Raw genomic sequence first — 24839 nt, forward strand, 5'->3', positions numbered from 1 at the left:
GAAATTGATTGCAACATATCAAGGACACTGCCATAAATTTTGGATCCTTTATACCTCACAATATTATAAAATAATAATAACTTTAGAATTACACTAACATTTGGGCGAAATGTCAATTAGGGAAAAAGTAGTGTAACACCAAGGCAACATATTTTTTGCGAATCGAAAACGCCGTAAGTTTAGACTCTCGTCTAAACGGTGCATAAATGCTCGCATTCTGACAGGTTAAATGAGATAATTTCGACAAAAAACCAAATCGAATAAAATAACCCTAATAATTATTCAATAGATTCCCCTAATAAATAATAATAGAAAAATGTCTACTTGGCTCTGAAAAGGTGCTACTGCTAAAGCCAGGTATGGTCGTATTCATGATAAAACGGTTTTATTGGCATATAGCAGCAATTTTCGCAAGAGCTCCTTAGGTCTTAAGAGAATGGAGGTCACTCTATATGATTCATTATTGGTATCAGGGCTGCCAATAAAATTTCAAGAAAAATCTTCACTTTTTCCGAAGAAATCCTCATAATCATCATTTCTATTTCAAAAATCGTCAAAAAATCTGCAATGTAAATAATATTAAAACCAATCTAAATTTATGGTTAAAGGCCGGTATGCACCTCTAGCGAAAAATTTCATTCCCATAAGAAATGCATTGCTATTTATGCTAACGAAATTTTCGGTAGCGTTCATATTTGCATATTTTGGCAGCAAACATTTAATTTATTACAGTCATTGTGTTCGTAAAAGTTTTAAAAGGTCTGTAAATAATAAACAATTTATTTGAGGAATATTTGGAACATATATTAACAATTTTTAAAAGCGATTAGCTGGTTTAAAATTTGTGTACACACCCCTGTTTTTTTGTTGTAGACTTAAATAAATTTTTCCTACCGAAAATTTCGCTAGAGGTGCATACCGGCCTTAACATGTTGTTAACCAAAAATTTTGTATTTTAAGAATAATGAATTCAGTTTTGTAACAAAAAAAAAAACAAACATTTTTATGATTTTTATTTAAATATAACAATAAAGATCTTTAGTATTTACGTATATAATCGGGCAACCATTTTCCAAAATTTGATCATAAAACTCTTATTGATTGACTCTATAATAAGGAAGTACAGTTTTCTATAGAAATAAAATTAACAAAATCTTCTATAGAAATAAAATGTTAACGAAATTTTCTATAAAAATGAAATTTTGCAAAAATTTTCTTAGCAATAAAATAATAAAGAATTTACTATAAAAAAAATTGACAAACATGTTCTATAGACATACATTTTTGCAAGAATGTTCTATAGATATAAAAATGTGCAAAAATTTTCTACAGATATTAAGTTTTGACAAAATATTCTATAGAAATAAAATGTGAACAAAATTTTCTATAGAAATAAAATTTTTGACAAAATTTTCTATAGAAACAAAATGTCGACAAAATTTTCTATAGAAATAAAATTTTGATAACATTTTCTATAGAAATAAAATTTTGACGAAATTTTCTGTAGAAATAAAATTTTGACAAAATTTTATATAGAAATAAAATTTTGAAAATAAGAAATAAAAATCAAAATTTTCTATAGAAATAAAATTTTTACAACTTTTTCTTTAGAAATAAAATGTTAACAAAATTTTCTATAAATTCAATATAAAACATTTCTAAGATGATCACCGAAGGTGTATCGAATTATCCAAGAATATCTTTATTTCAAGAATAAGGTAATGAAAAACAATTACAGCAGCATTTATCATTAGTTCATGACCTCAAGCCGAACGTTAAATCCCAAAATTGTAAAATTCCAATGGTCATCTAAGAAAACTAAACAATTTTTGCTAATTATAAAAAAATCCAAAGACACTTTTGATACCTTAACAAATGCATGATAAGACAAATCGGTCGAGGAGTATAGTGATGGATTTAAAGTTAAGCAATCAAATTAAATTCGTTCATCATTACGTCGGCTGGACTAATTTGTTACATCCCAATAAACACAGGATGAGCGTTTTTCAAATGCAACACCTCTTCAGTTTGAGGGTAAATATCATTTTCAACATAAATTCAACTTGACTTGAAAAAGCTCATCTTCAATTCATCTTCAAATTGTTTGCGAATTACAACCAATTTGGCAAAATGTTGACGAAAACTTTGAAAATGTGTTGAAGATAATTGGAGAAAACTTTGACAAAACACTACCCTGAAATGCAACGAAAAAACCACATGGTTTTCAATACTACTTTGGACAACAAAGTTCGTGGAAGAAATACAAAAATGTGGAAATTTTTTAATAATCAATTGAAATTGCTTATAATAATTGGTAAGTAAAACTAAAACACGAAATGAAAACTTGAAGGAAGTCACTAAACTCAAATCTCTTTGCAGACAACTAAAATATTTGGATGCTGATTCTTGGACACATTAAGAGGCTGGCCGATGAAAAATGGTAGTGGCTTATCGAGAAGAGAAAGTTTCCATAAATCAAAGTGCAACCAAAAAAACTTGGTATTTATGCTTTTCCATATCAACAACTACTGGATGATCGCATCATCGGTTTAATTTGTTATTTTGTGCATTGAAATTGCTGGAAATTTATTCCAATTATCTGGCCATCAAGTTCCTGAAAATTGCCAGTATTTTAATAACAACAATTTTGTAACACCAACGTTCTTGAGGAAATCACGAAGTACGTGGTCAGTTGGAAGAAATACAAATTGGTAAGTCAAAATAAAAAGTGAAATGAAAATATAATGGAAATCACAAAACTCGATTGTTTTGCAGAAAACTAAAATCATTGAATGGTATATTCTTGGAAGATGTTGGCCGATGAAAAACCGATGAAGGAAACAACAAAGAAAAGTTTTCAGAAAACTTACAAAGTGCAACCAACTAAAACAAAGTGCAACAATTCCTATATCAAGGACTTCTGGATGAAAATGTGCATCATCGGTTTAATTTGTTATTTTGTGAATTGAAATTGCTGGAAATTTATTCCAATTATCTGGCCATCAAGTTCCTGAAAATTGCCAGTATTTTAATAACAACAATTTTGTAATACCAACGTTCTTGAGGAAATCACGAAGTACCTGGTCAGTTGGAAGAAATACAAATTGGTAAGTCAAAATAAAAAGTGAAATGAAAACATAATGGAAATCACAAAACTCGATTGTTTTGCAGAAAACTAAAATCATTGAATGGTATATTCTTGGAAGATGTTGGCCGATGAAGGAAACAACAAAGAAAAGTTTTCAGAAAACTTACAAAGTGCAACCAACTAAAACAAAGTGCAACAATTCCTATATCAAGAACTTCTGGGTGAAAATGTGCATCATCGGTTTAATTTGTTATTTTGTGAATTGAAATTGCTGGAAATTTATTCCAATTATCTGGTCATCAAGTTCCTGAAAATTGCCAGTATTTTAATAACAACAATTTTGTAACACCAACATTCTTGAGGAAATCACGAAGTACGTGGTCAGTTGGAAGAAATACAAATTGGTAAGTCAAAATAAAAAGTGAAATGAAAACATAATGGAAATCACAAAACTCGATTGTTTTGCAGAAAACTAAAATCATTGAATGGTATATTCTTGGAAGATGTTGGCCGATGAAGGAAACAACAAAGAAAAGTTTTCAGAAAACTTACAAAGTGCAACCAACTAAAACAAAGTGCAACAATTCCTATATCAAGAACTTCTGGGTGAAAATGTGCATCATCGGTTTAATTTGTTATTTTGTGAATTGAAATTGCTGGAAATTTATTCCAATTATCTGGTCATCAAGTTCCTGAAAATTGCCAGTATTTTAATAACAACAATTTTGTAACACCAACATTCTTGAGGAAATCACGAAGTACGTGGTCAGTTGGAAGAAATACAAATTGGTAAGTCAAAATAAAAAGTGAAATGAAAACATAATGGAAATCACAAAACTCGATTGTTTTGCAGAAAACTAAAATCATTGAATGGTATATTCTTGGAAGATGTTGGCCGATGAAGGAAACAACAAAGAAAAGTTTTCAGAAAACTTACAAAGTGCAACCAACTAAAACAAAGTGCAACAATTCCTATATCAAGAACTTCTGGGTGAAAATGTGCATCATCGGTTTAATTTGTTATTTTGTGAATTGAAATTGCTGGAAATTTATTCCAATTATCTGGTCATCAAGTTCCTGAAAATTGCCAGTATTTTAATAACAACAATTTTGTAACACCAACATTCTTGAGGAAATCACGAAGTACGTGGTCAGTTGGAAGAAATACAAATTGGTAAGTCAAAATAAAAAGTGAAATGAAAACATAATGGAAATCACAAAACTCGATTGTTTTGCAGAAAACTAAAATCATTGAATGGTATATTCTTGGAAGATGTTGGCCGATGAAAAACCGATGAAGGAAACAACAAAGAAAAGTTTTCAGAAAACTTACAAAGTGCAACCAATTAAAACAAAGTGCAACAATTCCTATATCAAGAACTTCTGGATGAAAATGTGCATTACATCAATTTACCCGTCATCAGTTTGATATTTTGTGATTTCCTCTTGCTGGAATCTATTCTAACACACAAGCCAGCAAGATCCTCGATAGTAATTATTTCAAATTGCCAGCATATTAATGACACCAACATTATGGAGGAAATGGAATTATACATGTAAAAATGTTTAAGATATTTAAAGTTGTATTCATAGTTTTATTTATTAATACGTTTAATAAGATAATTACATTTTGATTGGTATAATATTATTATTTTCATATATTATTAATGTTATTTTTAAGATTATTATATTTGTTAACGAAAAAATAATAAAATTTACAAAATCCCTAGAAATTTAGTATTGACTTTCAGTTAGAACTAGGATTGACTTTCATACAAATTGTGGTTTGAAAGTATTCGCAACAATGCTAGTTTTTTATTTTTCTCACATTGAAAACTGTTTGAGAAATTATTGAGTAGCGATGCATTTAAATTTGAGGATTACAATTGAGAAATTATTGCTATTTTGTTGAATTTTACTGTTGAGGGTAATGTCTGTTTTTTGTTGAGAACGCGATTTTCTCAACAATTTCTCAACTTGAATATTACCCTAATTCTTTGAAAAAATGTTTGAAAAATTATTGAATTTTAGTATTTTTCAAACGTTTGTGTTTATTGGGATATCGTTCATTGTGTAACGGAAAAATTCCGCCTTGAATACAACTCTGTTATATCAAACTGTCAAAGAGCAAAAGCAATCGTAAGAAATGTCATTACTAACCAAGTTTTTATCGACGTCTGTATCCGTGCCGCGTGTAAAAACCAAAAGATTTGTTTAATAAAAAATCAACAAGAGCCTATAGCCCCTAAAAATTGTGTTCCAACAAGAGTGGAGCGTGTTCTTAAGAATATTTGTGCGTTTTTAATTCAATAATTGGTGTATTTTTGTTTGTTTTCCTAATCGACTCGCGGAATGAGTGAAACGCGTGAACAAGTCTTGGAAGAAATTAAATTGCAAGGTGATTTGGTACGAAAACTAAAGGCGGCCAAGGAACCCAAAGAAAAGGTACGTACATTCTATTATTGCTCAACGACACCCCCTCATCATTTGCGCCCAATTTCGTCGTCGACATTGAAATAAGGCAATGATTAGCAACAGCATGTTTATTATTATTAGGATTGAGTAAAAAACTTTAACGCATTTAAGTATTTTTGTTGCATTTGGAAAGGAGACAATTCACAAAAAAAAAAAAATTGTACTACTACTAACCCTTTTGTTGTATCTCCTCATACGTATGTACCTCAATACATATGTTGTGTGTTGGTTGTGTGCGTCTGTATGTTTCGTTTTCGAGTATGTATCATAAAGTTTAATGGGAAATCTCAATTTCTCAATTCGTTTTAGACGATTTTATCTTCGTAACTATTTTTGTACAATAATTCTTGATGCCCATCTTTTATTCTGTAAATACCAAAAAAATCATAGATTTCATCTTCATCATCATCAATAGCCATTGCAATATCCATATCCGTTTGCCCAATTCCAGGAGAAAGCAAATTCATATTCATGACTATTTTCATTGATTGTTTATTTGCAAAATAATTATGCACAGTTGGCTATTTGAGTCATCGCACTATGAAGTGCATTGTTTTATGCACCATCTCATTTTTTCTTAGCGGTTAGCTTCATAAATGGAGCAAAGCTTATTTGGCCAAAACTTCAACTTATGAATTGGGGGAAAAATAGCTTTTAAAAAATTGCACCAATTTGCTTTTTTTTGGGTTTAAGTTTTTTTTTTTGTTTTACCAAAACCCGTTTCAATCAAACCAAGGGTGGTGCTTTGTTGGCACTAGAATAATATCATTACATTTTCATTCTTTGCCAACTCTAGCTATAGAATAACACCACCAAATAAAATAATTTTCCGCGTTAAATATCAGCTGTTGTTTATTTGATACTCTTACCTGTTTACATGTAACCCAACCGCTTAATAAAAACAAACAAATATCGTCTTGGTCTCCTTCTTTGTTGCTATATTCCTCCGGGTGTTGGGTATTATTAATGGTGGGGTTGCGGTGGGGCGCTAACATACCATGGCTGTTGGCAATATTCGTTTTTGTTTTTTGTGTGTGCTAGTAATATACTTGTGGGGTTGAAACGTTGGTTGGTTATCGGTATCAATTGTGGGAAATGTTTGTGGTGCTGATAGGTATCCTTAATGCAATATGTGGTGGAATACAACATTTATTAATCATTCAAATTAAAATTCAAAACTGAAACATTTATTCACCAATTTAAGCTCTCTTTCACCATACTACAGATTATAATAAACTACTGAAACCAACACATTATTGATATGATAAAAATATATTGATTTTAGCGTTTCAATGGATTATATACCCTGACCTATACCACACGATTAGTCAGGGTATTATAACAAATGCGTAATGCTGTAAAAGAAATTAGTGAGACCCCATATTTTCTTCGGGAAAGATATTTGCCCATTTAACTGTAAAACTTTTATTGTACACAGAAAAAAATTTCACGAAAAATTTTCCAATTAAAATTTTATTTGAGTTTTAAAAAATATTTAATTAAAAAATTAATTGATTCAATAAATTTTTTAATTGAAACAAAAATCAATCACAAAATTAATAGTATCAATTAATTTTTTAATTTACCTTCAATCAATTTTTTAATTCATACTATCATTTCCGTGATTGAAGACATTTCAATTAAAAAATTACTTGGATCAATTAATTTTGTGATTGAATCAGAAAATTTTTTTTGTGTGTGAGAATCAATAAGTCGAATTTTCTATTGTTCCAAATTTGCAAAAGTCGACTTACGCCTATTTCGAATCTTTAATACCCACCACATGAATCAAATATTATAGTCTCCTTTTAAGGGGGGTTTGGTGACAGATGTTCCCAAACAGAGCAGTTCAACCCAGTAAACTTCCCGAAGATAAATTTAAAGATTATACCTACGAAGGCTATATCAGATTCTGGATTTATAAGAGCCAATTTTGTTTGAGTTTTAGAGGAATCATAAACATGTCGTGTAAGCGTGCAAGAAAATGATGAAATAACTCCTTGATTTGGAATCTAAAATCTGTAGATTTTTACCCCCTTTATTTAAATGATTACGAGAAGTAAAATCTTGAAATTCTATATTCTGTTTCAAGCAATTTTCATGATCAGTGTGCCTTCTATACCCTCAAGAAGAGAAATAGGTCTATATGGAGGCCTTACCAAATGGACCGATGAAAACTAAATCCGATACACGGACCGTAGAAGCTTACACACCAAAAAAAAATTTTCTAATTCAATCACGACATTAATTGATACAATTAATTTTTTAATTGAAATGTCTTCAATCACAGAAATGGTAGTATCAATTAAAAAATTAATTGGCAGTCAATTAAAAAATTAATTGATCCACTTAAAAAAATTAATTGATATTATTAATTTGTGTGATTGATTTTTATTTCAATTAAAAAATTTGTTGATTCAATAAAATTTTTAATTGAATATTTTTTAAAACTCAATTAAGATTTTAATTGGAAACATTTTCGTGAAATTTTTTTCTGTGGAAGAAGTAGAATCTGTGGATCGGTCCATATGGGGGCTATATCAAAACATGGACCGATACTCACAATATTCGGCACACCTTTTTTGTTCTAAAATACTTCTAGATTTTCAATTTGAGGCAAAGTGGGTAAAAAATACGGTTTCTATAAGCCCAAGAAGTAAAATCGGGAGATCGGTATATATGGGGGCTATATCAAAACATGGACCGATACTCACCATTTTTGACACAACTCTTTATGGTCTAAAATACATATAGATTTCCAATTTCAGGCAAATTGATATTTCGATGTGTTACAAACGGAATGACAAACTTATTATACCTCCGTTACCATTCTATGATGGTAGGTATGAAAATGTATGTAATTTTTCGACTTTTTCAAAATTTGAAAAAGTAGAGTATCGATTTTTGCGGTTATTAAAAAGTCGACTTTTGACGTCGCGATTTTTGACCTTTGCGAGTAAATGATATTTTAACATAAAATTCGAAATAAGTGAAATAAATACAAAGGCACTACAAGTCAAGCAATTCTGCTTGACTAAAAGCAGTTTTTAAAACAGCAAATTATGATAAAATCTGCGTCCAAAAACGGCTTTTTATATAATCAGAAATATAACCAAAAAATTTAAAATTTATTAGCTAAGTAATAGTATTGAAAAAGAATAACTGACAAAACAAAACAACTTCTAAAAAGAACAAATTTATGGGTGAATGGAGTAATTACATTTGAATTTAATTGTTTTAATAAAAATATTTTACAACAATAAATGCGATTTTTGTTTACACTTCCAAAACCCATATTACACTTCCAAAATCCTCTTTAACTGGATTTCAACTGTAATTTTCCTTATAAAAAAAGGATTTCAAATCTACTTTTAGCAGATTTCGAACCTAATGTGAATGGGCTATAAAACAAAATTATTCCTAAAGAAAAGAAATTTCTTTTGTTATTATTTTGATTTCAACTTAAAACCAAGCGTTGGCTAAACTACAAGAGTAGCTTAACCAACACAAAAAAAGTATGTGTTTGTCAAATTTAATTGGACGAGATGGACGATCGCTTCGGAACTGCCACATTCTTCATCAGCATCCTCTATTTGCAGCGAAATTATCAACCAATTAGAATAAATTCGGACAATTCACTAAATCCAATGTGAATTATACTCGAACCACCCGAATAAAAGAAATTTCTTATATGCATTTGTATACCTTAAAGAAAATAATTTCCCATAAGAAAAAATATACATATACCATATGAAAAAATAGTGCTGTTTCTGACTTTTTTATGTTCGTTATCTACTTTAAAATTCGTTTATTTGATTTTAACCAACATCAAAAGTTATGTTCTCGATTAGACAAAATGTTCAAAAAATTATTAGTCGATTTTGAAGAATGAAAACATTTCAATTCGAAGGGAAAAAGAGATTATACCTAATCTCAGTGCCTTTTCTGTCATCAGTCTGGCTATTTGGACTGTTGTTATTGTGTGAAAGCAGAGACAAAATGCCTTAAATATTATAATTGTTTTTATGTTCGACTTCCTACAAGAGCTACTATAGACCACTCAAGTCTATACACATTAATATTAAAAAATTCTTCAATAAGAAGATTTGCGGAGGATTTAGGAACAAAGTATTTATGAAATCACGCTATTTTCAGACAAAAATCCCCAATTTAATTTAAAATTCCCCACAAAAATCCCCAATACAGTTTTTGGCAAGCTTTTTTAGAAAAAAGTTAAGGAATAGGCTCTTTTTAAAAAAATCCGTCGTAATTTAAAAATTAGAAAATATGCAATGTTGTTATACCAGTTTGCGAGATACAATAAGATTAAGATTTCAAACCACAAAACTAAGAGAAGGGTGCTCAAAATATTATCCGATACATTTCCTCATTAATTATTGGTTTATATAAAGAGTCATCGAATTTGTATCTTATGCAAATCGTCTTCTAAATGCTCGAGAAATAAACATGGGAGTTTAGTCAACATGTGTAGTTAGGAATCAAAACTTAGTTCTGAATAGCAAAGAAATAAAATTGGGTGATCGTTGTTGTCCCAATATGAACTCTATTCTATCCCCCATGTTCCGATATTCGGAATCGCAAATCGTAAGAATTTAGTTTTCCCATAAAGAAAAAATTTAGACTATCGCACATACATAAATTCAATTTGTATTTTAACTTCTTATCAAAGAGAACTATGTTTCCAAAGTTAAAATTTGTAAAGTCAAGTACTCATATTATTCTATATACATATATAATATTATTCCTGCAGTATTAAAGTGTTTTAGGGTTAAGAAAATATGAAAATTTTGCGACTTTCGATTCCGAATATCGGAACATGCCCCCATATATGTATGGTATATATTTTCCAAATCAGTGATGTACGCAAATTTGGGGCCAAAACTTCGACCCCAGTCCTTACGAAATAATTTCACAATAGTAAAAAAAGGAAACAAAGTAAATTGTAAAGTAGCTCTTGGAATAGATTTTTTATTTATTTTTAAGACTCTCTGTACTTCTTTAGGCCTCTTTTTAAACATGTGGAAGTAAAGAATGTCATAGAAACCATAACTCAAAACCTGATATATTATAATGACCAAATTTCGAAAATTCCCCACAAAAATCCTCAAATTTGTGGAAACTCCTCACCAAATCCCCCAGTCTACAACTCACAAATTTTGACCCCCCATCCAGGAAAAAATATCCCCGATTTGGGGAAAAATCCCCAATACTGGCAACACTGCTTCAGACCTAAACAATATATCGGTTTACAAATTTGGAGCTAAATTTTATAAGGTGTTTGGTACATGATGTATGCTAACTTCCATGCAAAAATCGCTGTATAATTACATATAGCCCCTGTTTGGGGCATTCATCCTAATATGAGTGTCGTTGAGTGTTAACCGGTATTAACTGGAAGCGCAGTGGTCTGCACACGCTGTCAAAAGTCACCATCAACTTTGAACTTCTTGCGCAATTCGAAGTATTCAAGATGTACACCCACTAGATGCACCGGTTATACCCGACGAATCCGAACGATGATTTTAAAATTCAGAACCAAATGCTGCGATAATTTAATCTACCTTGCATAAACCATCCGCTGACCTTTCTATATATATTATTGAGCTTAACCTTAGTATATTATATTTCTATGCATATTCATTCATTAACCTATATTCTTATTTTTATATAGCTCCGTTAGGCTTTAACTGGAAATATATTGTAGTTAAGGCCAATACGTTAAGAAAGAAAATATGGCAAAGCGGGCTAATACGAACCTCATTATAAAACATGTACTAATTCAAATTTAATAAATTTGGTGAGGTGTCAGTAAAATACATTTAAGCTTATAAGAATTTAGGTTAGGTTAGGTGGCAGACCGATGATATCAGGCTCACTTAGACTATTTAGTCCATTGTGATACCACATTGGTGAACTTCTCTCTTATCACCGAGTGCTGCTCGATTCCATGTTAAGCTCAATGACAAGGGACCTCCTTTTTATAGCCGAGTCCGAACGGCGTTCCACATTGCAGTGAAACCACTTAGAGAAGCTTTGAAACCCTCAGAAATGTCACCAGCATTACTGAGGTGGGATAATCCACCGCTGAAAAACTTTTTGGTGTTCGGTCGAAGCAGGAGTCGAACCCACGACCTTGTGTATGCAAGGCGGGCATGCTAACCATTGCACCACGGTGGCACGGAATTTAGTAAGAACATTCATCTGACTGGAGAGCAACTGTGATGGTTAGCATGTTCGCCTTGCATACAATGGGTCATGTGTTCAATACAAAGTTCGGCCGAAGAAAATTTGACCAAAAAACAACCAAACAGAATATTTATTTAAAATTTTATTTGTATAGAAAATTTAATTTCTATAGAAAATTTTGTCAAAATTTAATTTCTACAGAAAATTTTGTCAACATTTTATTTTTATAGAAAATTTTGTATTTTTTTACAGATTATTTGTCAAAATTTTATTTCTATAGAAAGCTTTTTCAAAAACTTTCGAGCCATCTTCCAAGCCGAAAGTTTACTTGTTATAATTATGGTATTATAGACATGCAAAAATTGTTCACATATTACAGGAAACAATTTTTATAAATACTTTGTACATGATGATACCCCATATAGTCCTTAACTCTCCGATAGGTGGTAAGGACCCTGTGGACTTTTATTAATGAAAAAATCTGTATTTTCTATGACCTCAAATATGATGGTTTATCGCTTCCTGTACTAATTAGTACCGATAGTCATAAACTATCATGTGTGATATCAGGTAAAATACAGAGTTGCGAAATAATAAAAGTCAAAAAATTCCACAGGACCTTCAACCATCGGAGGGTTAAGGCAAAACCAATGAAGGATCATTGTCCATGCTTTGTTTTCTCTTGTATCATTTGTATCATTTTTTAAACATTTATATTTGATTAAATTGTCCACTGTTTTGTATAATACAACTGTACATAGTATTAGTGGTATCCATAGATCGTTTAATGAAGTTTATCCACATGCATATGTAATTTTATCACATTGTAAATCCATTCATACTAACCAGCTTTTGGCTTTCCCAACATTTACGTATTTACCTACTAACATGCTCACCATTTGTTTTTGCATTTTGTGTAAAACGTATGCATCATTTTATTTGTGCATCTTTTAATCATAATAGTGTGTTGTGTTCATAGTAATAAAAATAATAATAATAAAATAGTATTACCACCCAGTAAAAAAAAAAAAGAAAAAACGTAAATAATTTTGCAAATAAGTTTTCATCATCAAATAAAAAAAAGCCTAAAGAAATGAATAAAACTCCCCTTTCTATGCCAAATCTAATTCAGTCTCATTATTATTGTTGTTGTCCTTGTTGTCTCTAGGTCTAAGACTACAAACTCCCAATATCTCGCGACATAAATAAAAGCAAGATCCTTTCCTAAATTCCATAAAAATAATACTTGAAAAAAAGGAATAAAAATTTAAGATTAACTAAAAAAAGTTGAAAAATGTTACGTTCGGCTATTTTGAGTGTGCGTTTCGCAAAGAAAAGTTTTAAAAAAACTTCGAGCTATTGTTATTGTCGTCATCGTTCCTTAGCGACCCAACAACATAGCCCATCATCAAAGGTGGATCACAATAATAACAATAATAATAATGATACTGATGATGGAGTTGGTGGTAATGGTGGTAGTGGTTCCATATTAAGTCATCGGCAACTGGAATTGGACAAGGTTAGCATTAAACTATCCTACTTTCAAGATTTTGCTAACGATAAATCCTAACGATATGATGATCTTTTTATTTGGATTTCAATTACAGATCGATGAAGAAGTAGCAAAATTATTGGCCCTCAAGGCCAAACTGGGAGATGAACCGGCACAAAATCAGAAATTCACATTGAAAACCCCTAAGGGGACAAGGGACTATACACCCCAGCAGATGATGTTACGGCAAAATGTTTTGGATAAAATTGTGGCCGTTTTTAAGAAACATGGTGGAGAAGCCATAGATACTCCAGTATTTGAATTGAAGGTAAATTAGTGGCATCATTTTAAATATGGAAATGACAAACTTCTTTGCGTTATACTTGCAGGAAGTCTTAACTGGCAAATATGGTGAAGATTCCAAATTGATTTACGATCTCAAAGATCAGGGAGGTGAAATTTTATCATTACGTTATGATTTAACAGTTCCTTTGGCCAGATATTTGGCCATGAGTAAAATCTCTAGCATTAAACGATATCATATAGCCAAAGTCTATCGCAGAGATAATCCTGCTATGACCCGTGGTCGTTATCGTGAATTTTATCAATGTGTAAGTTTGTTTTCGTTTTAAGAACCTATAGACCCTATTCTTCATATATTTCTCTGCTTTTAGGATTTTGATATTGCCGGCTCCTATGATCCCATGTTGCCTGATGCCGAATGTGTTAAAATTGTCTCCGAAGTTCTAGATACATTAGATATAGGGGACTATGTCATCAAACTAAACCATCGTCAACTGTTGGATGGTATGTTTGAGGCATGTGGAGTACCAGCAGATAAATTCCGTTCTATATGCTCGGCTGTAGATAAATTGGACAAAGTCAGTGCTGGTGAAAAAAAAAATTGAACAAGATTCCTTACATAGTTTTTTGTTAATACTTTCAGTCGCCCTGGTCTGAGGTTCGTCGTGAAATGATCGATGAAAAAGGTTTGGATGCTAGTGCTGCCGATCAAATAGGTGAATATGTCCAATTAAGCGGTGGTGCTGAATTGGTGGAGAAACTTTTGGCTGACCCCAAACTAAAATCAGTGTCTGCTGCTGTTAAGGGATTGGAAGGCATGCAATTACTATTGAAATATTGTGGAGCTATGGGTCTATCGAATAAAATTAGTTTCGATTTAAGTTTGGCCCGTGGTCTAGACTATTATACTGGTGTCATTTATGAATGTGTCCTGAAGGCTGAGCCAAAGGTAGCAGCCAATGGGGCTACTGAGGAACAAGGTACTGTTGGCTCAGTGGCCGGCGGGGGTCGTTATGACAATTTAGTTGGCATGTTCGACCCAAAAGGCAAACAAGTGCCTTGTGTTGGCGTCTCTATAGGAGTGGAAAGGATATTTTCAGTTTTAGAAGGCAAAGCAGCTGCAGCTGGTATCAAATCTCGAACCAATGAAGTTGAGGTGTATGTTGCTTCGGCTCATAAGGGTTTGCATGAAAAACGTTTGAGTATCTTAAATGATTTATGGAATCAAGGTGTTAAGGTTTGTTGTTCATCCCCCTGAGCTTTGTTCATCAAAATAATATTTTTGTCCACTTTTCAGGCTGAACATTCTTACAAATTGAATCCAAAACTTTTAGCCCAGCTACAACATTGCGAAGAACAACAAATTCCCTTGGCCGTGGTATTTGGTGACTCAGAATTGGAAAAAGGCATTGTAAAGTTAAGAGAAGTTAGTAGTCGTAAAGAGGAGGAAATACCACTAGGCGAATTGGCCAATGAAATTAAAAAGAGACTGCGTAACTAAATTCGTTGACCATGATCTTGGCATTTAAGAAAAAACACACATTGATACTCTTACATATTTATTAAAACACCGGCATGGAATTCAAAGAAAAGCATCATAAAAAAAGACGAATCACAAGATTGTAAAACGCTTTACTAAGCTTATAGGTTTTAAAAATAAATTCACATACCCCAGAACTAATCATTGTTTCATTCCATAAAAGGCTGTTAGAAATATCATATCTTATTTATACATATTGAAACATTTATGCATCATACAGAATATCCAAATGACCATTCCTTTTTGGGGGAATTTTGTTTGCTTGCATTTCTATTTACAGATCTGTGTGGTGGACTTGACCATTGACTTGATAATTTTATTTGTGAGCAACAAACAATGCCCGATTTATTTGTAAATACTTTTGTAAACGCCTCAATGCTTCTAAATGCACCTAAAAAACCGGGCAAGCGTAGAGGTCGGAAACCTAAAGCTAAAAAGCTACCCATGTACGATGTCCAACCACCTCCGCCCACTACGCCCCAAATGCCACAATTACCACCGCAACTTTACAACGATTATGTTAACGAATATCAGCCATATCCTCCTCCGCCACCGCCTCCAGCTCATCACCACATGGTTCCGAGTCACTATAACAATATGGTGGGCTATGATGATATGTCTGGTATGAATAAGGTAAGTAGTAGATGGACAAATGCCCTGGCTCCATTAGTTAAAAAGAGAAAACGAAAATCCATTTATGTATTGATTTTAATCTCAAGAATTATGTATTTTTTGTTGATCAATTTTAGTAGTGTTCAAACATTCTTTTTTTTTTGATCTATATTCTAAATTACAACAAATGTAAGAATATGGATTATTATAAATTAATGCAATCATCATCTCTCCTTAACTCCTCCGATCTTCTGGGCTAAAGTTCCATTGTAATGTCCTGTCTTCCTTTATATTTCTCCTGTGTGTACTTAGTCCTCCATATGTCGGCACAAGAAATCTGCTGTCTGTTCTTCATTCTTCTCGCAGGCAATGTAGGCTTGCAACACTATTTCACGTGGAAATCCTAAGTTTACCAAGCGATCTACAGCTTGTTTCTCCTCTTCTGTGAGAATTATTTCGACAACATCTTCTCTGGGTTCTGCCCCGGAATCGGTTGATTCTCCACCTGCACTACCACCTCCTCCACTGACTTCTTCATTGAGCATGGCCACAAACTCATCTTGGTTTTCTCTAATGACGGACAACAATGCTGGATTTGTCTCACCAATACGTGACAGAACACTGCTTAGCAACTCTGGACGCTGGCGTATTACACGGCGCATTTGACTAAAACGTGGATCTTCGCGCAAAAAGTTAAGTGGATTGGTACCGGCTGCAGGGGCTCCTGTTGGGGGATTGACTGTTGGAATAGATGCTTGTGGAGCGCCGCCCATGATTTCACGTATATCGGGTATACCTTCAATCAAATATTCAATGGCTCGGTCGGGATTATTGAAACTAGCGAATAAGGCCCGGCGGACATCAGACTCCGGATAACCCATGCTCATAATTTCACGAACCATCGATTCATTGGCGGCAGCTGTTGGAGAGACATCCATAATGTCCATTAAATTACTGGCACTTTGCTCCTCTCTAGCTGCTGGTGTACTTTCACTAGCAGCACCGCTTGATGCTGTGGTGGCGCTACTTGTGCCAGTTACTGCTGCTGCTCCGGCAACTGGAGTTGTTTCCTTTTCTTTAGGTTTTTCATCAGTCTTTGGTTGTGATGCGGCTGCCGGTGATGCACTGCCGGCCGCACTCTGTTCGCTAGGTTTCGAGCTTGTTGTTGTGGCTGCTGCTGGTTTTGCAGCTTCCTTTTCACTTTCCTTTGCTGCTTGTGGTGGTGCTGGTGCTTGCACTTTTTTGGCCATCACCACCAGAAATTTGCGTTCATCAATACTATACGTTTTCAGTACATTGTCATTGTCGAGCACACGACCTGCATAAATCAATTGCTGCAGTTCCGGTTGCACACCAACTTCTGGTAGTTTGTGCAGATGTGCTTTCAAGTCCCAAACTGTCTTCGATTCATCGAAATCCACATAAAATGTTTTCTGGTCCAGTGTTTTTATGGTTAATTTCATGATTTCTCACTTTCTGGGTATTTCTCTATATCCTACGTTGATTAATACACAATTTCGCTGAATATGGAATCCTGTCGTATTTGTTGTGTCGTTTTAAAAATCCACGTTGCTTTTTCTATGCAAAAATGTATTGCAGTGATTTTTGCAATTATTTCTCTTGTTGTTTTCTCCTTTTCCGAAAGAATTTTCGCACACAAATATGACGGCAGCTTATAATAGGAGAGGACGATGTGTCAGCAATTGTTTGACAAACATATGTTTTTGACAAATTTGTTGTGTCTGCATTCGTTTTTGCAAGCGTATACACACCGGGTACTCGGTATTCATTTTCTTTGCTTTTCGGAGTAAATTAATGGTTGTTTAGGGGAGTAGTAAATTTAACTGATGTTTTGTGTACACGGAAAAGTTTTTGAAATTGGAATAGAGAATCTAAACTAACACAAAATGTTAAAAAATGAGGTTAGGAGAGTGTATTTTAGAGAGAAATTGTACAGTCAAAAGAAAAACCTAATTTTCTAGACATCTACAATTAAAAATAATTTATTTAATTTTTTTGGTAATTATACGTGCAAATTTTTACTAAATTAAAAATAACTAAAATATAATACTTTACTTTAGTTTCCGCCCAAAAAAATACGAAAATTACTAATCGGACAACTTGTCAGAAGTCGATGTCTACACACAAAAAATTTTTCTGCTTCAATCACGAAATTAATTGATCTATTTAATTTTTTAATTGAAATGTGTTCAATCATAGAAATGATAGTATCAATTAAAAAATTAATTGATCCAATTAAAAAATTAATTGACACTATACATTTTGTGATTGATTTTTGTTTCAATTAAAATTTTTTTGAATAAATTAACTTTTTAATTGATTATTTTTTTAAAACTCAATTAAGAAATTAATTGGAAAAATTTTCGGATTTTTTTTCTGTGTACCTTTTGTAGCCTTAAATTTCTCAAAAATCATTATCATGTTGAGATCGTTTTTTTTTTAATTTCTTTTCTGAGAGCACATTTTTGAAATCTTACCAACAACTGGAAAAAGTTCTATTTATAAGGGACGTAAAAAGAGATCAATGTTGCAAATTTACGAGTTTTCCCAAATTTAATAGACTTAATAATTTTGACGTAATCAAAAATTGAAAAATCGATTTTTTGAATTATTGAGCTGCTGTTAAACCGTTTTTCAAAAGAAAGATGATGAAGAAAAAATGTCGTTAAAACATCAATGACCCACATCAACAGTGGATTAGTCACACTGAAAAAACAGTGAACCCACCAAGAAGAAAACTTTTGGTTAATTTTAGAAAAATTTTAAAATTTTTAGAAACATTTAATTAAACAGTATTACAAACGCTAGAATCACGCCGGTACCACAAAAATATGTAAGTAAACATGTTTCTACAAATTCAAGAACATTTATTAGACATAATTATTTTTTTTTCATTTGTTAAATAAAATTTTGTAGTTTCAAGGAAAAAATTGCAAATTGGAAAAATTTAGTGATATACGAAGTTCATGATGGACGCATTTGTAGTAAAATTTACAAATTTAAAGAAATAATGAACTATTTAGTAAATCTTTAAGGTGAGTATTAAGTTCGAGTTTAGCCACTAAAATCAAAAATAAATCAATAAAAAGGTATAAAATTAAAAGTCTTTGATGCAAATTTTAATATAACTGGATGGGGAATAGCCCAATGTAACTTTCGAGCTCCACCTTTTTTTTTTTTTGCAAAAATGTTTTTCGACTTTAGTTCAGTACAGTGTTGCCAGGTGAGTTTTGATTCTTTCCCCCAAATCTTAAGAAAAAAGACCCTAAATTGGTCTAGACTTTTTTCAAAAACCCCCAAAAAATTTAAGAATGTTAATAAGTCAAAAAGGTGTCCCACATTTCGTTAAAAAATCCTGCAGTGATACACTTTACAAATTAAATTTAACACAAATATATATATACTGAAAATTTCTTTTCTGAAGAACAAAATTTCTTTTGAAGTAAATAAAAATCAGTAGATAACATCATTATACCACTTTTCACAAATTCGGGTTTATTTGTCTAAAATTTCGTTCCTGAGGAAAGTAATTTTTCTATGGGTATAATAATACAAAATGTATATCAATATAAAGAGCAGACAAAACAATGTAATTCAATGTATAAATCTTTCAAATCAAATTAATTAAAACAATGGCTTATAAAGTACAAATAATAGAAATAAAAAATAAACAAAAATTAAAGTTCAGTAAATATATACATTATTCGCCAAAATTGTAGGCGTGAAATTATGAGACCAATAATTTAATGTTACTATACCATTTCTTAATTTGTTTTTAATTGTATCAAATATTAAAAATGTCCCTTCAACAGATGCGTTTAAAAGAGAATGTCATTGCTTACTTACTTGTATTTAAGAACATGGGATGACTTCCCTCATTTTTTTTTTCAAAATTCATGCCAGAATTGTTCCAAATTTTTTTGAGAATTTCTCCACTTTATAGGGTCTAAATAATTTTTTACCCCCAAAAATACCCCCAAATAAATGTTACCCCTAAAAATTCCCCTAAACGTGTAAAAAACCCCTAAATTTGGGGTGGAAACCCCCAACCTGGCAACACTGGGTCAGTACTATGTTCACTTTTCGCGTTGAAATTTTCGTGGTGGTAGATTAACTCAATTGATGCGCAGTTTCTCGTTCCTCTAGATATCGTTAAGATTTTAAAGATTTTTATTTTCATTTATAATTATGGTTATTTCAGGAAAAGTAATCGCGAAAATATAGTGCTTTTCAACTGGAAAGCAGAACATAGTAGCCATCGTTATGAAACATTTTTCCGCGACGGACAAATACAACAATTTTGTCTGCAAAAAATTTCTCGTTTCCGAATATTTTCGATGTCAATTTCACACAAAAAAATATCAATTAATTTGATTGTCAATACAATTAAAATTATGTTTACATTTGAGCTAACAACGTATTTTGTAAATACAATTACGAATTTAGTCACTTTAGCAACTAATTTTGTTATATCAACAAACATTTGGTTATATCAACAAAAATGTAGTTGAACTTAAAAAATTTTCTGTAACAACAATTTATTGTTAGCTCAAAAATTATAATATTATTTTGTGTGTTAGAATGACACCAACAATATCTAGTCATGAATTCAAAAATTTGATAAGCGATGGCAACAATATCCCATTTTCGGGTAAAGTATTAGAATACATTTTAATTCGGGGACACGCCGCTGGCTGTCACGGTATTCCATCGCGGATTTAGATAATAAGAAATGCACGTAAACAAGTGTTCGTGACTGTATCCCACGCCAAGTTACTAATTTAGAGAGTTGTTGTTGAAATCTTGTTTTGTCCAGATTTACCAATCCCCTTTGTATACAAAAGCAAAATTTCATATATTTTGATACTATAAAGAGTATCATACTATCCATGTTTCCTAAATTCCATCATTCTTGAAATCTCCGATCACGTGTTTTGTTGATTCTCGATCCTACCTAAAGACTTTGAGAGAGTACTCTCGGTAATCTCTTCAGTCCAAGACATGAATACGATGGCTGATTACTTGCAGAATGTATGCCTATTGACAAGAAAGCAGGGAGGTAATTAAAAATCTCAAGATTCTTGAAATAGTGACCCGTCGCGATTTTAATTCTTCATTTTTTTTGGTTCAAAATACGATGATTTTTTATAACAAGAGAAAATGTGAATTAGTTGAATTTTTTTTAATTTATCGAAAAATATTTACTTTGTCTTAAGTCCATGCTATTGTAGACAATCTCAATATTCAAACTACCCTTGGTCAAGGATCAAATGAAAGTTTAACACAATTCAGCAATAGACGTATAACTGGTATATGCAACCACATGGACGAAAATAGGACACATTCCTCTTAACGTTCTTATCATTTAAATCGAATTTAGACATTAATTTTATTTCACAGTTTGTTTGTTGTTGGCAAACCACCATATTGATACATAGTAAAAAAAAAAAAAACGAAATTACCCCAATGGATGAGTGAGAAAAAAACAATATGCCCTGCTTAATTAGGGGTTGCTGATTTGAGAAAAGAACATAGTCCTTGGATAGTTCTTTTTACGCAGTGTGTACCGATGTCATTGTATCATTTTAACAATTGTGCCTGGATTTGTACGCAACAAAAGAGTCACAGTAATTATTCCTATATCTGTGGGTGGTGGGAATTATTAGATTGGTGTTCTAATTTCATTAAATGATTTCAATTCATATAGGTGATTATGATATTATAGCCCTGCGAATGTATTGCTTTGTATTATGCATTTATTCGGATCGATCATCAGATAATAGAATTTGTTTGAAATATGTCCTTAAAAGTCATAGAGTTAGTTAGCTTATCTTGGTTGACCAAAGTTTGCAGTCATGGGACACGTGACTATTTGAATCAGCATTAGTGGCATCGTTTTCATTGATGGGAAGTTCCATAGGCTACACTCAAGCAAAAATGCAAAATATTATTCAACAAGAAAATATTCGCATAAGCTCAACGAAAATAGAGAAATTTTTATTTGATAAGAATAAAATATAAAACCTCTAAGGGATACACGAGGATGTGCTATGATATCCTGAATTTAATGGAGCATGTTATTTCTAATGTTTAACGGAGATATTGCCTACAATCTACGAGATTGAACTGTGGTGTGTGGTAAAATTTGTATTCTCTGGAATTCGATGATGGGGCCTAGGGATACAAAAGTACCCACAATTATATAAGCTCTTACAATAGCAATAATACGTGACTTGCTTCTGTTCGTAGGACATCTATAGCCAAAGCGTTCGTTTCGTATATGATAAATTGGCTGTTAAGTGTTGGAACTCATCAGCATGCTTTTCGCTCGTCTAGTGTGCAATTCTACATAGAAATTCAAATGTCTTCGCCATAGACATCTTTAGGTGTTCATGGCCAGCCTTGGTGTGCTTTTTGAAACCCCGCGTATCTTTAGCAAACATGGAACACTATTTTTTATATTTGTTGTTGTTGGTTTTTTTTAAAATTATTTATTTATCAAAATATCAAAATTTTTTTAAAACATTGAATACGAATCACACCTTAAGAAGTGATGCATATTCAATGCAACGGCTGTTGGAATGAAGGACATCTGTGCTATGACAAGTCCATGTTAATTTCATCGCTTCTGCGCCAATTTTGCACCACTTCCGGATCCAAAAAGAACATTTTCAGTACTTTTTTGGCGACGCTTTTGTTGCTGGGATGCCACGTATTCTGCGCATATGGCGCACATAACAGGTTGGCTGATAAGTCCCCGTTCTAGCAAAGAAAAACACATTTTTTGTCAAAATTCGTTTTTATTATTCAACATAGTTCCCTTCAAGAGCGATACAACGATTATAACGACCTTCCAATTTTTTGATACCATTTTGGTAGTACTCCTTCGGTTTTGCCTCAAAATAGGCCTCAGTTTCGGGGATCACCTCTTCATTGCAGCCAAATTTTTTCCCTTCTAGCATCCTTTTAAGGTCTGAGAACAAGAAAAATTCGCTGGGGGCCAGATTTGGAGAATACGGTGAGTTGGGAAGCAATTCGAAGCCCAATTCATGAATTTTTGCCATCGTTGTCAATGACTTGTGGCACGGTGCGTTGTCTTGGTTGAACAACACTTTTTATACCCACCACCATATTCTGGGTCGTGGTGAAATTCTGAGTCGATCTGAGCATGTCCGTCCGTCCGTCCGTCCGTCTGTTGAAATCACGCTAACTTCCGAACGAAACAAGCTATCGACTTGAAACTTGGCACAAGTAGTTGTTATTGATGTAGGTCGGATGGTATTGCAAATGGGCCATATCGGTCCACTTTTACGTATAGCCCCCATATAAACGGACCCCAAAATTTGGCTTGCGAGGCCTCTAAGAGAAGCAAATTTTATCCGATCCGGCTGAAATTTGGTACATGGTGTTAGTATATGGTCTCTAACAACCATGCAAAAATTGGTCCACATCGGTCCATAATTATATATAGCCCCCGTATAAACCGATCCCCCGATTTGGCTTGCGAGGCCCCTAAGAGAAGCAAATTTATTCCGATCCGGCTGAAATTTGGTACATGGTGTCAGTATATGGTCTCTAACAACCATGCAAAAATTGGTCCACATCGGTCCATAATTATATATAGCCCCCATATAAACCGATCCCCCGATTTGGCTTGCGAGGCCTCTAAGAGAAGCAAATTTCATCCGATCCGGCTGAAATTTGGTACATGGTGTTAGTATATGGTCTCGAACAACCATGCAAAAATTGGTCCACATCGGTCCATAATTATATATAGCCCCCATATAAACCGATCCCCCGATTTGGCTTGCGAGGCCTCTAAGAGAAGCAAATTTCATCCGATCCGGCTGAAATTTGGTACATGGTGTTAGTATATAGTCTCGAACAACCATGCAAAAATTGGTCCACATCGGCTCATAATTATATATAGCCCCCATATAAACCGATCACCAGATTTGACCTCCGGAACCTCTTGGAAAATCAAAATTCATCTGATTCAGTTGAAATTTGGTACGTGGTGTTAATATATGGCCTCAAACTCCCATGCAAAAATTGGTCGATATCGGTCCATAATTATATATAGGCCCCATATAAACCGATCCCCAGATTTGACCTCCAGAGCCCCTTGGAAGAGCAAAATACTTCCCAATCGGCTGAAATTTGGTACGTGATGTTAGTATATGGTATACAACAACCATGCAGGAATAAGAAGTTTTAAGATACCACAACCCAAGTAATTCGATTGTGGATGACAGTCTTTCGTAGAAGTTTCTACGCAATCCATGGTGGTGGGTACATAAGATTCGGCCTGGCCGAACTTGCGGCCGTATATACTTGTTTCTTCTTCATATGGGGCCGTTTTGCCGCGATTTCGACCTTCAAACGCTCCAATAACGCCATATAATAGTCACTGTTGGTGGTTTTTCCCTTCTCAAGATAATCGATAAAAATTATTCCATGCGCATCCCAAAAAACAGAGGCCATTACTTTGCCAGTGGACTTTTGAGTCTTTCCACGCTTCGGAGACGGTTCACCAGTCGCTGTTCACTCAGCCGACTGTCGATTGAACTCTGGAGTGTAGTGATGGAGCCATGTTTCATCCATTGTCATATATCGACGGAAAAACTCGGGTGTATTACGAGTTGTTGTTTTTGGTCAAATGTGAGCTCGCGCGGCACCCATTTTGCACAGAGCTTCCGCATATCCAAATATTGATGAATGATATGACCAACACGTTCCTTTGATATCTTTAAGGCCTCTGATCTTGATCAACTTCATTTTACGGTCATTCAAAATCATTTTGTGGATTTTTTGATGTTTACGTCGGTAACCACCTCTTTCGGGCGTCCACTGCGTTCACCGTCTTCCGTGCTCATTTCACCACGCTTGAATTTTGCATACCAATCAATTATTGTTGATTTCCCTGGGGCAGAGTCCGGAAACTCATTATCAAGCCAAGTTTTTGCTTCCACCGTATTTTTTCCCTTCAGAAAACAGTATTTTATCAAAACACGAAATTCCTTTTTTTTCCATTTTTTCACAATAACAAAAGTTACTTCACAAAAGACGCTTGTTTAGCTGGGGCACTAATCTTTATTTAT

General features: G+C 33.1%; 3 protein-coding genes and 1 long non-coding RNA gene across 5 annotated transcripts in view; 3 read left to right on the forward strand and 1 right to left on the reverse strand.

The window, feature by feature from the left end:
- The first annotated feature begins 1986 nt into the window (after window positions 1-1986).
- LOC142232352 (uncharacterized) lies at window positions 1987-4821 on the forward strand. Its single transcript, XR_012721101.1, has 7 exons — window positions 1987-2314; window positions 2380-2711; window positions 2776-3107; window positions 3172-3492; window positions 3557-3877; window positions 3942-4262; window positions 4327-4821. It is a non-coding gene; the product is annotated as an uncharacterized LOC142232352 (long non-coding RNA).
- A 571-nt stretch (window positions 4822-5392) lies between these two features.
- Window positions 5393-15242, forward strand: HisRS (histidine--tRNA ligase). 2 transcript variants are annotated; one of them, XM_075303152.1, is made up of 6 exons: window positions 5393-5533; window positions 13378-13590; window positions 13652-13873; window positions 13937-14143; window positions 14209-14802; window positions 14863-15242. In XM_075303152.1, exons 1-6 carry the CDS (start codon window positions 5441-5443, stop codon window positions 15064-15066), a joined length of 1533 nt encoding a protein of 510 aa, XP_075159267.1. In that variant the 5' UTR covers window positions 5393-5440; the 3' UTR covers window positions 15067-15242. The 2 variants fall into 2 exon arrangements, with proteins under 2 accessions (XP_075159267.1, XP_075159266.1); XM_075303151.1 differs by lacking the exon at window positions 5393-5533 and adding an exon at window positions 12944-13289.
- Bx (LIM domain-containing protein Beadex) overlaps window positions 5393-24839 on the forward strand; it is a 156295-nt gene continuing 136848 nt past the window's right edge. Inside the window, exons 1-2 of the mRNA XM_075303154.1 lie at window positions 5393-5533; window positions 15386-15738. Of these exons, the coding sequence (XP_075159269.1) occupies window positions 15442-15738 (297 nt within the window). The 5' untranslated portion in view covers window positions 5393-5533; window positions 15386-15441. The remainder of the gene's footprint in view (window positions 5534-15385; window positions 15739-24839) is intronic.
- Window positions 15800-17434, reverse strand: LOC142232365 (UV excision repair protein RAD23 homolog B). The gene has a single exon (XM_075303153.1). It carries the CDS (start codon window positions 17178-17180, stop codon window positions 16026-16028), a length of 1155 nt encoding a protein of 384 aa, XP_075159268.1. The 5' UTR covers window positions 17181-17434; the 3' UTR covers window positions 15800-16025.

The sequence above is a fragment of the Haematobia irritans genome, chromosome 3 (assembly GCF_050003625.1).
Source record: "Haematobia irritans isolate KBUSLIRL chromosome 3, ASM5000362v1, whole genome shotgun sequence".
NCBI classification, from domain to species: domain Eukaryota; kingdom Metazoa; phylum Arthropoda; class Insecta; order Diptera; family Muscidae; genus Haematobia; species Haematobia irritans.

Excerpts from the sequence above, each read along its gene's own strand:
- HisRS (XM_075303151.1), top strand. The coding sequence starts at position 13,065 with ATGTTACGTTCGGCTATTTTGAGTGTGCGTTTCGCAAAGAAAAGTTTT. Across the intron at positions 13,591-13,651 it reads CTCCAGTATTTGAATTGAAG|GAAGTCTTAACTGGCAAATA; the intron begins GTAAATTAGTGG and ends TTATACTTGCAG. Across the intron at positions 13,874-13,936 it reads ATCGTGAATTTTATCAATGT|GATTTTGATATTGCCGGCTC; the intron begins GTAAGTTTGTTT and ends CTCTGCTTTTAG.
- LOC142232365 (XM_075303153.1), bottom strand. The coding sequence starts at position 17,180 with ATGAAATTAACCATAAAAACACTGGACCAGAAAACATTTTATGTGGAT.